Source organism: Aethalodelphis obliquidens, unplaced genomic scaffold, assembly GCF_003676395.1.
Source record: "Aethalodelphis obliquidens isolate GAN/ISIS:26980383/991018 unplaced genomic scaffold, ASM367639v1 scaffold7, whole genome shotgun sequence".
NCBI classification, from domain to species: domain Eukaryota; kingdom Metazoa; phylum Chordata; class Mammalia; order Artiodactyla; family Delphinidae; genus Aethalodelphis; species Aethalodelphis obliquidens.
The window spans coordinates 36,235,551-36,252,130 of NW_020837951.1; the positions used below are offsets into that span (position 1 = coordinate 36,235,551).

Consider the following 16,580-nt stretch of genomic DNA (forward strand, 5'->3'; position numbering starts at 1 on the left):
CTAGGAACCTTCTTGGTCATTTTTCACATGATAATTCTTCCAGTGGGAACCGTCAGTAGAAGAGCATGATACACAAGGCTTAAGCTATACTAGTTCCATGAGATAATAGATGTAAGATATAACCAAGCATGGAGTGTTTGCTAGATTTTACATTTTGCTGATTTGTAGTATAGTATTCCTGTTAACACACAGACCAAGTTCATCTCTCAGTGTTCCAGATGGAAAGAAAAGCTGTAGTTAGATGACACCACTGTCAAACTTGGATAAGCAAAGGAAGGTAAGGTGGAAGGGAGAGAAGCAGTCGCCACAGCATATCAATGGAGCCAAACTCTAGATGAGTCTCTTACTATATCCCCTTCTTAAGAGAGGGGACACACCCGACTCTCTGCCCAGAGCTTGGAAACCAGTAAAGAGAGAAGCTTCACCATCAAAGGGCTGAGAAAAATGTCTATAGATAGTGACTTATTACTTTTTTTTTTCTGGCTGCACTGGGTCTTTTCTTCATTGCGGTACACAGGCTCTCCATTGCGGTGTGTAGGCTTCTCTAGCTGTGGCACACGGGCTTCTTTAGTTGTGGCTTAGTTGTCCCGCGGCATGTGGGATCTTAGTTCCCCAACCAGGGATCAAACCCGTGTCCTCTGAATTGGAAGGCGGATTCTTAACCACTGGACCACCAGGGAAGTCCCCGTGACTTATCGCTTGATACTTCTTTGATTTGAAAATAAAGGGACTTCAAGGAAAATCCCTTCTTACTGATAACTGTATTGCTGTAGACAATGTTTGTGTCCTGCTGAAATTCATATGTTGAAACCTAATCCCCCAATATGCTGGAATTTGGAGGTGGGGTCTTTGGAGGTGATTAGGTCATGAAGGTAGAGTCCTCATGAATGGGATTAGTGCTGTTATAATAGAGACCCCAGAAAGCCAGCAACCTATTTTTTTTAATATATAAATTTATTTATTTATTTTTGGCTGTGTTGGGTCTTTGCGCGAGGGCTTTCTCCAGTTGAGGCGAGCGGGGGCCACTCTTCATCGCGGTGCGCGGGCCTCTCCCTGTCGTGGCCTCTCCCGTTGCGGAGCACAGGCTCCAGATGCGCAGGCTCAGTAGTTGTGGCTCACGGGCTTAGTTGCTCCGCGGCATGTGGGATCTTTCCAGACCAGGGCTCGAACCCACGTCCCCTGCATTGGCAGGCAGATTCCCAACCACTGCGCCACCAGGGAAGCCCAGCAACCCATTTTAAAAGCACCAAAGTATAGACTTATTTCACTAGACACATGATCAAATTCATTTTATTATGAGGATTTTGTCCCTTCTTTACATGCGACAGCCTGGGCTGCTTTAGGAAGAAAATTAATACTCACGTTGAGGAGGGTACTTGCTCTTGGGCAGCTCCTTGCTGATGGGGAAGGTGAGCTGGATCCTGAAGCCTGGTCCTCTGCTTGGGAGGGGAAGTGTTCTGCCATAGTCTGAACAAGCACAGCCCGTAACTCTGCTCCTGGCTGGAGCGCTACAGGCTGGGAGCGTGTTTGTGTGACTCAGGAAGGGCAGAGGGCCTGAATCCTTTCTAGGTCGTGGAGGGGTGGGGATTCTCGGGGAGCTGGGGAGAGAGTCTGGGAAATGTGGGCGTGAGGAAGGGCTATGAGAGGAGGATAGAGAGGAACTGAGGAGGCTGAGTGAGGTCAGGAAGGTAGGCGTGCTCAGCGGGACCCCTCCAAAAGTTTAAATCAAGAGGGAGGTGCACTGGAATGAGGGGGCAGATACTGTCACATCTCCCGTCCTCTTACTTGGCATTGCCCTGTTGTGCTGGTGTCTTCTTTCGCTCCATTTCCTTCCCTAAATTGACTCTGCACCCTGCTCTCTGCTGGGAAGGCTGACCTGTATAGTTGCAGCAGGCCCCCTTGTCCTCTGGCTTCTGACAGGGTTCAGCAACAGGGGGAGACCTGAGGGCGGGGCAGGACGCCCGCTCCATGCAGCACTCCCCCTGGGCTCTGGTAACAACCTCACTGATTTGGGCCAAGGGGTGGCTAACAGCCCCATGTTATAGCTCATGCCCTGCACTCTTCCTGTGGTTTCTTACATCCTGCTCACACCTTTGTAAATAGTCCCTTTATTAAGCCTTCCTCAAATTATCCTGATTTGGGTGGGCCACCTGTTTTCCTGCTGGGTCTTGACCAACATAAATGCCTCCATGACTCCTTAGTAAAACTGCGGCTCACATCTGCAGCAGAGGTCAGAGGGAGATTGTCCAGGGAAACAGTGAGGCAGGCTTCAGGCATAGGACAGCTGATGACCCGGCGAGGTTCTGGCCGAGACGCAGCTTCCACCTGCGGACCATCAGGCAGGGAAGTGCCAACCAGCAGGCAACGTCCCAGATGTGAAACCATGGTCCTGGGGTAACCACCTGCGTTCCCACGCACACAGAGGAAGGACCCTGCCCCAACTAGGTACAGAGACAGCTCTAGAAGGATTCTGCGCTCATTTGTAGAGGCAGGGGAAGGAAGGTGCATTGAGGGTGACTTTTTCCTTTGCTTATATTTCCAGGTATTTGGGGGAACGCACACAGGTTATTTTTTACATTAAGAAAACAACAGAATTTCATTTAGGAAAAATGAAAGAGTGGGTGGAGCTGGGGGCAGGGGTGTTAACACGCTTTCCCATGTGAAGGCTTCCTGCCTTACCCTTACCCCCACCAGCCTAACTTCCTGAGAACCTAACCAGACCTTAGACTCAGCACGTGCCCTCTCTGTACCGTTTTCTGTCACAGAAAGGGCAGGAGAGCTGTGTCTGTTACGTTTATGATCCCTGTTGCTCCTTGGACCTGTCAGACCCCACTCAGGTGCCTGCCTTTTCAGCCCGACCTGATGCTGAACCTAGTTCACTCGGGCCACTCCTGGTGTCCACCTTCGCGGAGCTCTCCTGCGTGGCTGGCTCCATCCCTGAGAAGCACAAATCCTGCCCGGCTGCCTTGTGCTGGGGAAGGCCCAGAGCTGGCCTCAGGCTTGGCTCTGCCCTGACTCGCAGTGTGACCCTGGGCTAATATTGCTTTCTGGGCCTACTGCCCTCTGTGTACAAAATGGATGTCTGCTCCCCAGCTCCAAGATTGCTGGACTGGGGAAAGGAATTTCCTTAGGAATGATCCCTCAGCATTCCCTTTCCCTCGCCTGGCAAAGCTCACATGCAGCTGGGAGGGAGGGCGACAGGAGCAGGGCCTCTGGTCCCTTTGAGAAATACAGTTGCCTCTGTGGGAATGTGTGGGTTCGACTCCCATCAGCCAGGGCTAGAGCAAAACCATTCAAATGAAGGAAAAGAAAATGTCTTCTATGGATTCTGTGTCAAGACTATCAGCGTTGTTGGCGGGTTTAACTTTCTTCCAAAGGTGGAGCTGAAACAGACCCAGGCTGAACCCTGAGGGAGGGTACCAGGCCGAGGGGAAGCCTGGCACCCAGCCAGGCTCAGTTAATGTTTCCTCCGTAGAGTCCAAGATGTTCACAGGACAGAGGGGAAGGGAGCACAGCCCCATAACAAGATCAGTGGGTGATCTTGAAGGTCTCTCTGGACACTGAAGTTGGATGGCCATGGTCCTACGTACACCAGAGCTATCCAGTCAGCCAGTATAGCTGGGAAGGCAAGGCCAGCGGCTTTGGGTGCCATTCTGGTCTGGCATTCAAGGCTGCACACGTGACCTGCCTTATACCTCCCCTCACCACCCCTCCCCAAGTTGTCAGCTCCACTGTGCTACCACTGGGACGGACCCAGACTCTCCTGCTTCTGTATCTTTGCTTAAACCGTCCCTTCTACTTAGAATGCCTCACCTCAAAGCAATCTGGCAGAGCATCCCTATTTCCACCAGGCCCAGCTCAAATCAAGCGCCTTGGGAAGCCTTCTGTCTGCTCCTTATTAGATTTTCTCTCCCTCTCCTCACACTTCCCATGACACATTGTACAATTAGGTTACCTATTCCTGTCTTGTACAGGCAAACCATAGCTGAGGGCAAGACCACTCAGCTCTTGGTTGACAAGTTTTCTTACTAGAAACTAATGTCCCACAGTTTGTACTGAAGCCATCCTAACGTCTGTGACTGACGCCACTAGTGACACCATGATAAGCTCACCGACGCACTGAGAAGTAAGCCTTGTCTCTGTTGGATGCAAAAAGACCATCCCTGCCACACCCCAACTCTAAGCAAGCATCTAGGCCAGAGGAGGTGGAAGAGGCCTTCGCATTGGATATGGGATTGAAGATTTAAGATAACCAGGACAGAGGCCTGAGAAATGAAGTGAGGCTGTTTAAGTAACTGGAGGAAAGCACTAAAGTTATGAAATCAGCCAGCCGTTCTTATGGGGTTCCACTACCTAGTTAGACATAGGGGTCCAACTAGAACAGCCAGGGGCAATTACTGGAAAAACAAAACTTTTCATATTTATACTCTAACAAGTTGAGACTGTAAAAAACTGGCTTTATCTTAAGGCGAATGCTGTTGGCGGCCTTGACCATCTTACTCTTGTCCTCCTGCACCTCGACTTGGTTGGGGCAGCAGTGTGTGCAGCCCCTGACTAGCCAGCTACGGCTATCCTACTCCTCTTGGCCAACTGACTTGGGTTGGGAATATTACCTGATCCTGAAGGAAATACAAGGGACAACTGTTGAGGGATTTCTGAGAGATGTTTTTTCTTACTCATAAGAGGCGCTGGCAGGAAAAGAAGGCACCACGACTCTCATCCCCTTTTTTCCTCGCTCAGAACGCTGTGCTTGAAGCTCGGCTTGGAGCGGAGACAACCACCAGGAGACCATGACGGAGCCCTCAAATGACGCTTTGGTGGCATGAATGACATGCATTGGCCGTCCCTGGTTTACAGAAAAATGACTTAGGAGGGACTCACAGTTTAGTGTTATCCAGCGCCAATCAAGTCCTAAGCCCGGGTCCCGGGTCCCGGAGCCCTTGGGAAGCTCCCTGATAGAGCTTGCTCTGGAGCGAGGCACCCAGGAGGCAAGCAGAATCTTCCCCAAGTCGGCTTGCTTCTTTTCTGTACTGATTTAAAATTTCTGCACTCATCACTCTCTCCTTTTTGTTGGCACTTTTGCTCTGTGGATAACAATTACTTTATTATCAATCACTTTGGATAATTCCCTTTTTCAATAGGTCAGTCTCACAGGGACCCTGTTGGTTGTTCCTGGGCTCTGGTGGCTGACAGTTTGACAGCTCCAGGTGTGCGCCCGGCCTGAGGGCGAGGCATAGCTGTGTGCTCCCAGGCTGGATTGGTTTGGGGGCTAACGGCCTGTGAGAGATGCACACACCCCAGAGGACACATCTAGCAGAAGGTTTCTTCTAGGAACTGCGCTGTTTCCTGTGAGAAATCCATTCCATCTGGTTTAGGTGGGGCTGAAGCTCTCCTGATTTTCCTTCTCTGCCACAGAGGTGAGCATGTGACCCAGGCCAGGCCTATGACTCTCCTAGGGTCCATTCCTGTCCAATTACTTCCTGTAGGCTGGATAGGGGGCCATCTCATCTGTTTCCTAGAGACTTGGCCTCATCACCCATGGCCATAGGAGCCTCTGAATCTTTCTCTGGAGTCCCCTTTTCATGCAGTTACCTCACCTGCTAAACTGTCCCCATCCTGCAGAACCGTTTTCTCCTGGACTTCCAGGCCACCACCCCGCTACTAAGCCCTGGCATTATTACAGGTGCACATGGGCCTCATTTCTCTCTCTCCCACAGCCCCTCTGACTCCCACAGGGTCTCTGCTAGCCTGCCTGACACACTTGGGCAGAGCCAACCAGCAGGGGCTCTGTCCTGCTTCAAGGCCAGGAAGCCACTGACACCCTGTCCATGAGGCAGCCTGGCTGTGATCACCACAGCCACTGGCCAGTGAGGAGCACCATCGCCTGAATTGACCAGCACTGGGCTTGTTTGGCCAGTGACTATCTATCGTCAGAGTTCTCATAATTGTGTGATTGTGTCCTCAGGGCAGAACCAACCTTTAGATCTTTTCCTCCCTTGATATTCCCTCTCCCCCAAACCCAAGCACCTCTCTCATTCTACTGCTTTTTTTCTTGTTGTTGTTGCAGTACGCGGGCCTCTCACTGTTGTGGCCTCTCCCGTTGCGGAGCACAGGCTCCGGACGCCCAGGCTCAGCGGCCATGGCTCACGGGTCCAGCCGCTCCGCAGCACGTGGCATCCTCCCAGACCAGGGCATGAACCCGTGTCCCCTGCATCGGCAGGCAGACTCTCAACCACTGTGCCACCAGGGAAGCCCCTCTACTGCTTTTATAATAAGAAATTTAGTCAGTCCTGGCTATTGTCCTATCCTGATGAGAAAGGGCCTCTGCAGTATACTGTATCATTGTTCAAAATACTCATGGTCCCACCCCCAGCTCCTTCCCTACTGCCTCCTGCCAACACACACACACACACACACACACCAGAAGACGACAAATCCCTACCTTTTGAACTCGGGAGTGACTTGCTTGGGCTGGTAAGACGTAGGCAGAAACGACAGTGTCACTTCTGAGCAGAGACCTAAGGGCCAGTTGTGGTTTTCTTCGTCTCCTTCTTCTCTTTGTGAGGACACTGGGTGGGTCCAGAAGCGAAGACAGTATAGAGAAGAAGCACAGCTGACCCACAGCAGACATGTGATGGGAGCAAGATGGAGGTTTGGGGCTTTAGCCTCTGCTGACTGACAGAACCTTTCGGGCCTGCTGACCAGTTCCCTTTTTCCCAGGACATATCCTGGGGCTGGAATATTGGGCCGAGGCAGTGGGGAGCAGAACTCCCTAGTCTGTTCCTGGTCTTGGAGGGCCTGAAGCTCTCTCTGTCCTGAAGACCTAAAGCTGGGGTCTTTGTACTTGACTTTCTGCCACAGCCTGGCCTCTGGTCATGCCTGGGTCTGCTCTGACCAGCTCTGTTCCATCTGCTCCACTTTCCCAGGTTTGGAGTAATAACACTCCCATAACTTCTTATTCCAAAGCAAAGGACATAGCTTGCCCAAGAGTGATCAGTGGTTTCATTTAAAATGTGCACATTGCTTGGAAATACACATAATCATATAAAATTATTTTATTAAAATAGAAAAGCTTTCCAGTATATTGCATTGAAGACATTTATATAGAAAAAGCAATTGCAACAAACATGCTACATCACCACTGAGAAATTTTGAAAGCTTTAAGTGCCCACTTTTTTTCTTTCTTTCTTTTTTTTTTTTTTTTTTTGCGGTACGCGGGCCTCTCACTATTGTGACCTCTCCCATTGCGGAGCACAGGCTCCGGACGCGCAGGCTCAGCGGCCATGGCTCACGGGCCCAGCCGCTACGCAGCATGTGGGATCTTCCCGGACCGGGGCACAAACCCGTGTCCCCTGCATCGGCAGGCGGACTCTCAACCACTGCGCCACCAGGGAAGCCCTAAGTGCCCACTTTTAAACAACATTTTGGTATAATATGCATATCCCTATATTTTTCAGAAGGTACATATAACACTGAAAAAAACACTTCATGTAAAATCTAAGCTTAGGTGCATATAAACAAGAAGTATTACACTGAATAGCTTATTTCAAACTGTGAAACACATTCAAAGTATTCAATTTCTTAGACAACATGCAAACATTTTCAAACTTAGATTGACACTTTTAAATATATAAACCACAATTCTTTATAATTCTATGTCAAAAAAGAAAGTCAAACAGAACACTTATCTACACTGTGCATATCACAAAAAGCAAATGTGTCTTCATGAACGGAAAGTACTGGGTTAACACACATGATTGTCATTTTACAAATATGGCTATTCACCTTCTTCATAATAAAATAGAAAAATCATGTATTATTTACACGAACTACTAATTATTTCACTTTTTGGCAATTACATAAGTAGCAGCAATTGGTTTAAAGGTCAATCTTTAAAAACTCTAAATTTAACTTGGATGATACCAAAGAATATACATCTGGTTAATATAAAAATGCATAATACAAGTCGCTTTGATGGGATATAACTTCTCCCTTTCACAAAAGTCACAGACACACATTAGGAACCACTGAGACTGTCACTTACAATATATTATATGAGTGCCGTTTACTTAGCTTGCTTTTGCTTACCACATTAAATGGAATCCTGAATTAGATTTCTGTAAATTAAATTTGCCTGATGATTTATATGATAATTCCAAAGATGCCTTATCTTTATTTCATACTCTAATAGCAGTGGCTCTTTGCTCTGACCCCTCACTTCTAGACAGAGTAGGGAATATCTGTAAACAAACACACACTCTAGGGGCACTTTAATACTAAAAAGAACTTGGAAATGAAGTTTTTGTGATACGAAGCCCACAGTAAAGTGAGCTATATTTCTACAATGTGATCATCTCATTTACCAATGATATAGAATTTGTTTTAGAGTGGGGGACACATCTAATGAGCAAAATGTAAATTGTAAGGCAGTGATCCGCCAGAAGGAGACATCCTCTTTTCATCAGTATTTGGAAGAACGTATTGTAACATTTGTAGAAACAAAACAAAACCCTTACTAACACTGGTGATTAAGAAAAATACTGTGTGGTGCATAGAGGTTAGAGGTGACAAGTGCTTTGACTTGGCCACTATTCAACTATAAACCAGCAGTCCTGTACGTCTTTTCCAAAGTAGAAAGATTAGATCGAGGAATATTTTGCACTTTTCGTGGGCAGTCAGTTGTGTGTCCAGACCCTGTGCAAGGCGAGACCCAGGATGAGGAGGAAGAGGTGGGAGTGGCAGGGAGGCTGGGCCCTGGCAGCGGCCGAAAGCACACTGCTGGAGACCTGCACCTGAGAAATGATGAGGGCGGACAGAGGGACGTGGGCCGCCAGAGTAGGGCTGTCGGAGTTGATAAGGGATTCGATCTTCTCTGCTTCCTTATTGCAAGCCTCAATCTGGGAGAGGATAATCAGATTCTTTTAATATAAAATCACAGAATCCATGAAAAGGTCAAGTCAGACAAATTCCACAAATATCCTAACACCAGGAATAGGCTTTCTCTTTGTCCTTCTTTTCTTAGCCAAAGTAACATTTTAATAGTCTCAATTTATTACACAAAAAATAACTGCATCAATGGAAATCAAATGAAAAAAGCCATGACCCACACTGCCACTGCCCTTTCTTTTCCCACAATCCTGTTCACCCCTTCTCCATGCTTAGAAGTTATCTTTTCAAGCTTAAACATAGTCACAGGGAGTGGCCTTTCAATGCCCACCGACACATCAGGAGGAAAGCAATTAGACTTAATGAGCTTCCTAACTGTGGCAGTTTATAAACGGCTGTATTCACCCCCTTCACTGGAGCCCTCACTATGTTGACACTGAAACTTGGGCCTCCTGAGTGAAGTTCACCTCTAGATTGTGAGCTGGCCCATAAGACCAGTGCTGGCGTGCTCCTCCTCCCCAGTGGGGGCACAGCCCTCGGGAGACAGGAGTCGGTCCTGGCTTTGTTACTGCGTGACCTGTGTCAGTCCCTGCCTTCCCTGGGCCTCAGCCGCCTCCTCGTCTGGATGATGAGCAGATGCCTTCCATCTCTGCACGCTCTGAGTCACAGCATCTCAACCTCCGCCCTCTCCCACTCCTTTGCGTTCTGTTGGCCACTGCTAACCTAGTGCAGCTCCGCCCCTCAGAGACTGCCATGCTTTCCTTCCTCCTGCCCTCACCCCCTCCCAAGGCCTCCATACTTGAAAGTAACAGGATGCTTGCACAACATGTGCTGAACCCCACCTGCAAAGCTTTTGGATAATGATCCACAGGAATGATCAGGATCACAATTTCTGATTCGATGCTGAAGTATCCAAATACGTCACACTGTGGGACAGACACATGCATGCGGATCTTCTGAAGTATTTCCAGAACGGTTATTGGCTTTTTGTTTGCCACCTAGAGAGAGAAAAAAATTCATTACCTGAAAAAAAAGAAGAATTCCTTATTACTGCCTAAGCTGCCTTGCCACCTTGCCTAAGCCACAGAGGCTCTTTTAACCAAGGAACCCCTAAGTGCGGGGCCCCAACAGGGCCTTGCTGGCTGAATTCTAAAATATCCACAGAGCCCATTCCAACGGGTTTGTTGTTTTTGTTTTCTGACTGCTGAGTTTTCTGGCTGAGATAAACACTCTCACGAGGAGCTTTTTTTTTTTTTTTTTTTTTTTTTTTTTTTTTTGCGGTACGCGGGCCTCTCACTGCTGTGGCCTCTCCCACTGCGGGGCACAGGCTCCGGACGCACAGGCTCAGCGGCCATGGCTCACGGGCCCAGCCGCTCCACGGCATGTGGGACCTTCCCGGACCGGGGCACGAACCCGTGTCCCCTGCATCGGCAAGCGGACTCTCAATCACTGCGCCACCAGGGAAGCCCCAGGAGCACTTTTTTAAGGGACAGTTCTGAGTTGGACGCCACAGGAAAATAATTAAAGCCTTCCTGTAAAAATACAGGTGTTTTCATAGAAATGGACATAATTTTCTAGGTAGTGACAGGTGTTGGCTGCTACATTTCTAGAGACGAGTCTCTAAAACAGCAAGCAGAAAAAGTGATGATACAGCAAAGGGAAAGAGGCAAAACCATCAGAGGAATGTGGCCGGTTCTGGACGCAGCCCCCGGCGGCATGGGGACCATGTGAGGGCTGGCAACCTTGAGACCATCTGGGCGTGACCAGTCCCTGGCTGCCTCGTCTGCCTCCACTATGCCGGCAGGGGACCTTTTCTGAGAAAGGCCCGGGCCGATGGATTGCAGAGCAAGGTCACCACACAGCCAGGCTGTAGAGGGAAGGAGCACAGGACAGAGCCAGACACCTTGAGTTCAAACCCCAGTTCTCCTGGTTGTGAGCTACTATACGGCCTTGGGCAAGTTGCTCCCGTGCAAATTAGTTTCTTCATCTATAAATGACATGACTCATTCTGTCTGTAGGACTACTGACAGGTTTATCGATAAGGTTTCAACAGTACATAGCACATAAAGCAACCTACCTTAGCAATAGTATCCAGTTTTTCTTTGTCAAATAAAACTCTTAACATCCCAGCACATAACGGGCAACAAGCACCTGTATAACAGAAACCATTTTATGTGTGTTCAGAATTAGAAACAAAGAGAATTCATAATAGTTGGTGAAATGACCAGCCCTTCATTTTGTGCTGGGAAAGTCACAGCAGTCCTTCCTGATGACTGCACTTTTAGATATGTTCCCGGACCAACCTGGAGTCTTATACTCTATACATTTACCGAAATCCTTCCTGCATCCCTGCTTTCCTCCTGTGCTACTTCTCAGGTGGGGCAGCTGTGGTTTAATACAGCACAGGGAGAGCTGGCCTTTCAAGACAGGCAGGGCCTAGACCCTGCCCTGCTCAGAACTCACTGCGTGATCCCGGGCAAGTGTTTCCTGTCTGCGAAACACAGGAGCAAGTGTTTCAGGGATTCCATGAGTGTTTAATTCAAATTTAATTTTAAAAATTATTTTAAACTGTTAGACCATAATAAAATGTCAGATCGTGGTCTCCAGGAGGAAAGAGGCTTTGTTCTGCTCACTGCTGTGTCCCCAGTGCCTAGAAGGTGTTTAGGACATAGTGGAAGCTCAAGAAACATTTGCTGAGTTCATGGACAGAGGAATGAACTTGTTAGACTCCAGGTTAATCTGTTCTGTGCAGACTTGGGATAAAGTCTCTTCTGACATCTCTGTCTAACCGAAGAGTATGAGACTGTAAGGTAAGCTGTTTGAAAACTGTCACCACTTATAATAGCCTGTACGAAACAAGACTTTCTTGATTATATGCAACAAAAACAATTAAATTAGATGCTAAGGCCAATCTAAGACAACAACCATCTTCTGTTTTTCTCAATTTCAAATGTTTGTGTTCATCAAAACTACTTCAATTATTCATTCATTAGTAACCAATTCCTTATTCATTAACTTTATAATATGCAAACACTATGCATTTGAACTAATAACCATAATTCTAGCAATTAAATATTGCTGTTTATCTATTGGTGTTTAAGGCAGGATTGAAAAAAGTTTTCCACATTGTTTTAAAATCACCAGACCAGATGATGTCTAAGGCAGATCCACAGCTTTTTAAGGTTGGCCCAGAGTAATGCATCTAATCAGCATCAGCTGGAGTCAAGACTTCCTGAAAAGTTTAAACACACTAGTCATCTCTCTTCTCAGTGACTCACTCTCTGGAGACAGATACGCAAATCCTCCCACTTCCACCCCTGCCCCACCCCAAATACTGCCAGCCTACCGGGTGGGATGATGGGTTTGCATTCGGTCGCTGAGAGCGAAGGACATTTCACAGCAGCACACTCAGTGACAGAACTGTGCTCAGAGAGGACCCCGACAGCCTGGCAGGGCCCATAGTAATCGACCGCCACCCGGTCCGAGTAGGCAGCACACACGCTACTGTAGGTCTCCCCGTTGTGCCCGCAGATGGGCTCTGGGGCTCTGCAGAAGGGCTGAGGGCAAGAAAGCACAGTTAGCCTGTAAACCTCTGTGGTGCACTTTTCCTAACCAAGAGTGCAGAGTAGGTCTCCCTATTTTCAGGAAGGAAGAAAGACAGTATAAATTCTTGGACCCTCTGAAGTAAGCTCCTGAGGTTGCTAAACATGGGGTGGGGCTGGGGGCAATAGGGCTGTCCCAAGATGAATTGAAGAGATTACTTTTCTCAGCCTCTCTGGGACTTGGGTACTCATTCTCTGTGAACTGATATGAGATAACAATCCTCCCTCCCTCCAGACTTCCTTTATTCCAGAAGAACCTGTTAGAAGAAAACAAGACCAATCTTCATGCAAATTCAGAGGCCTTATCATTTCATGCTGGGTACGGGATAAGGAGAGGGAAGAGTGGAGAGATCAGGAGAGCAGACAGACTGGCTCCATGAGGTAGGTTAGGAACATGGAAGCGAAAACTTGAAGCCAGGAACAGGGAACAACAGGAAGAGAAGACTAGGAATTCAGAGTAAAGGTATCAGTGCACTTGGAACATGATCTCTGAGGGGAAACAAGCCCAGGGGGATGACCTGAAGGGATTTTCCGACAATGAAGACCAGGAAATGAGCAGCCAGCAGGTCCGGTGTCAGCCAGCTGTGGGCAGGGGGTGCTGGCCCAAGGCTGGGCTTCCCCCAGGCAGAGGGCCCAGCCCATAGATCAGTGGTACTGTGGGAGGCCTCAGTGGGGTTGTCCTTGGGGTTATTTTTAACATGAATACAGATTTCACGACCCTCAAAGACTGAAAGATAAACTGATGTAAGACAACATTAAGTTTCAGAGAAATTTTCAGTCACTTTTCATACCTCAGGTGGGACTTCAGTGGGAAGAGTGGGGAGAGAGCTCTTTTCTTAGCTGTTTTACCTCGCATCTTCCTGGGCTGTTTTCTAATGAGGGCCCGCAGAACTAGGGGAAGTGAAGATGCTGCTGACCAATGCCAGGCGTGTGAGACTTTAAATTCTTTTCCTAATGGTTGGCGGCAAGAAGCCTCCCTCTTCTTGCTCTGTACACTAGATGTGCAAAGGTTCACACATGAGCAAGGGGGCCCTCCAGTGTTAGGAGGAAAAGCCAGCCTCGGGATGGCTCATTTTTGGTGGAGGACTGAGTGCTCTAGATTTGACGGGATCCACAGCGGACCCTGAAGGGGTCTCACTGCTGATTCATGTGTAAAAGATCATAAGCTGATTTCATGCTCAGCGTACTTGGGTTTGTCAGGTAAACAGTGGTACCTGGCACGGGCCTTTGTATAAGAGGCTCTTCCCCCTCTGGTACAAAGTGCAGAGATTGCTGTGCTCCATGTGGTTTGTATCACAAACAGGATCTCGGACCTGGTCACAGGTGAGCTGTCTTGGCAAACACTCATATTGGCTACATCCAAATTTATCAAAAGTTGTCAGGCAGACTTGTGGTTTGGGTATGCATCTGAAAAACACAAACGCAGCACCATGAGCCAGTGGCGTAAGGGACCATGGTGGGGCCGGCAAAGCACTGACGGGGCACAGGAGGCTGAGGAGAAAGTAAGAGAGCAATCAGAAACAGTCCCTGTGCCCAAGAGCTTATGGAGAGTGGGGAGTCGAGCGTGCATGTAAAGCAGGCTATCAGGTAGAAAATCACACACCAAGTGATCGTGGGAATGAGTCATTCTGACTGGGGAGCCTGGAGAAAGCACCGGGAGGAGGTAGAACCAGGAGGATGAAGGCCTGCCAGGCTGAGGGAGCAGCAGAGCAAAGATGTGATGCCTGAAACCCTGTGGTGCTGGGGGAGAGGGCAGGGGACCCCGAGAGCAGGAGCAAAGTATGCTTGGGGTGGAAGAGGCATCATATGAAGCCATCAAATGGGCTGGGGCCCAATGCTGGAGGCCTTCTCGTTAATAATAAACGGAGCATTTTCAGAGGCTTAATTATCAGCTTGGCTAATATGAGTCTATCTTAAGAGAAGGCTTCACAGTACGTGCTGAAAATTTCAGGTTTCTGTGCTTACAAGGCTGAGGACCTGATGCTGGCTGGTAGTGAATCACTGAGAGAATGCCACCCCCTGAAGCTGGGTTTTCCTAGTAATACCTGAACCTTGCTCCATTCTCAATCCCTGAACTTCTTCAGAGGGGTTAGGGAGGATGGTTCTTTTCTTCTTTAGACTCTTTTTGCCTCCCTCATTTCTATAAAGGGTATTTATAATTTTCTATAACAAGATAAGACCTACGAAAATGTTTAGCTTTTACTGGGTATTTGAAATAATAAGATACACAAATATTAGTCTATAAAGTAAAAGGAGAAGAATGTATTAGCTAGCATCATATAATTTCAAAGGAAATTGCTTCTATTCTTTTTAGAGATAAGCTTCCTGCACTGAAATCACCACCACCACCATCACTACTACTAATGTGGTTGCCTCTTCTGATGGGATTTAAAATTAGGATGCACGTAAAGAGAAATTAAGAAAACAATCCCATTTACAATCACATCAAAAAGAATAAAATATTTAGGAATAAATTTAACTAAGGAAGTAAAAGACCGGTACTTGGAAAACTATAAGACACTGATGAAATAAACTGAAGACGACACATAAAGATGGAAAGATATGCCATGCTCACGGATTAGAAAAACTAATATTGTTAAAATGGCCATGTTACTCAAGGCAATCTACAGATTCAATGCAATCCCTATAACAATACCAATAGCATTTTTCATGGAACTAGAACAAATAATTCTAAAATTTGTAAGGAAACACAAAAGACCCTGAATAGCCAAAACAATCTTGAGAAAGAAGAACATAGCTGGAGGTATCACTCTCCCTGATTTCCAACTATATTACACAGTCATCAAAACAGTATGGTACTGCACAAAAACAGACACATAGATCAATGGAACAGAATAGAAAGTCCAGGAAGAAACCCATTCTTATATGGGCAATTAATCTATGAAAAAGGAGGCAAGAATACACAATGGGGAAAAGACAGCCTCTTTAATAAATGGTGTTGGGAAAACTGGACAACTACATGTAAAAGAATCAAATTGGACTACTTTCTCACACCATACACAAAAATAAATTTAAAATGGATTGAAGACTTAAATGTAAAACCTGAAACCATAAAACTTCTAGAAGAAAACATAGGCAGTATGCTCTTAGATATTAGTCTTAGTAATATTTTTTAGATATGTCTCCTCAGGCAAGGGAAACAAAAGCAAAAATAAACAAATGTGACTACATCAAACTAAAAAGCTCTTGCACAGCAGAGAAAACCATCAACAAAATCAAAAGGCCGCCTACTGAATGGGAGAAGATATTTGCAAACGATATATCTGATAAGGGGTTAATATCCTAAATATACAAAGAACTCATACAACTCAACATCAAAAAAAAACAAACACCCAATCAAAAAATGGGCCCCAAGGATCTGAATAGACATTTTCCCAAGAAGACATAAAGATGGCCAACAGGCACATGAAAAGATGCTCAACATCACTAATCATCAGGGAAATTCAAGTCAAATCACAATGAAATATCATCTCATACCTGTCAGAATGGCTATTATCCAAAAGACAACAAATAAGTCTTGGTGAGGATGTAGAGAAAGGGAAACTTCGTGTGTGTGCGAGCGCTCACACACACACACACACACACACACAGAGGAATATTACTCAGCCATAAAAAAGAATGAAATCTTGTGACAACATGGATGGACCTAGAGGTTATTATGCTAAGTGAAATAAGTCAGACAGAGAAAGACAAATACTGTATGATTTCACTTATATGTGGAACCTAAAAAACAAAACAAATGAACAAACATAATGAAAGAAACAGAGTCATAGATACAGAGAACCAACGGGTGGTTGCCAGAGGGAGGAGGGTGGGGAGAGGAGAGAAATTGGTGTGGGAGATTAAGAGGTACAAACTTCCAGTTGCACAAGAAAGGAATCACAGGTATTAAATGTACAGTATGGGGCATATAGTTGATAACTACGTACAATAATATCCTTGTATGATGAAAGACAGTAACTAAACTATTATTTCAAAATGTATAGAAATACTGAGTCACTATGTTGTATACCAGGAACTAACACAGAGTTGTAGGTCAATTATACTTCAAAACTAACAAACAAACTCATA

General features: G+C 46.7%; 1 protein-coding gene across 5 annotated transcripts in view; it reads right to left on the reverse strand.

Annotated features, from left to right (window-relative positions):
• Window positions 1-7,305: 7,305 nt before the first annotated feature.
• RECK (reversion inducing cysteine rich protein with kazal motifs) overlaps window positions 7,306-16,580 on the reverse strand; it is a 73,480-nt gene continuing 64,205 nt past the window's right edge. For all 5 annotated transcript variants that reach the window (XM_027105524.1, XM_027105525.1, XM_027105523.1 and 2 more), the window contains 5 exons: window positions 13,703-13,895; window positions 12,233-12,443; window positions 10,964-11,037; window positions 9,729-9,884; window positions 7,306-8,897 (listed from right to left, as the gene is read on the reverse strand). In XM_027105524.1, coding sequence (XP_026961325.1) covers window positions 8,676-8,897; window positions 9,729-9,884; window positions 10,964-11,037; window positions 12,233-12,443; window positions 13,703-13,895 — 856 coding nt within the window. In that variant the 3' untranslated portion in view covers window positions 7,306-8,675. The remainder of the gene's footprint in view (window positions 8,898-9,728; window positions 9,885-10,963; window positions 11,038-12,232; window positions 12,444-13,702; window positions 13,896-16,580) is intronic.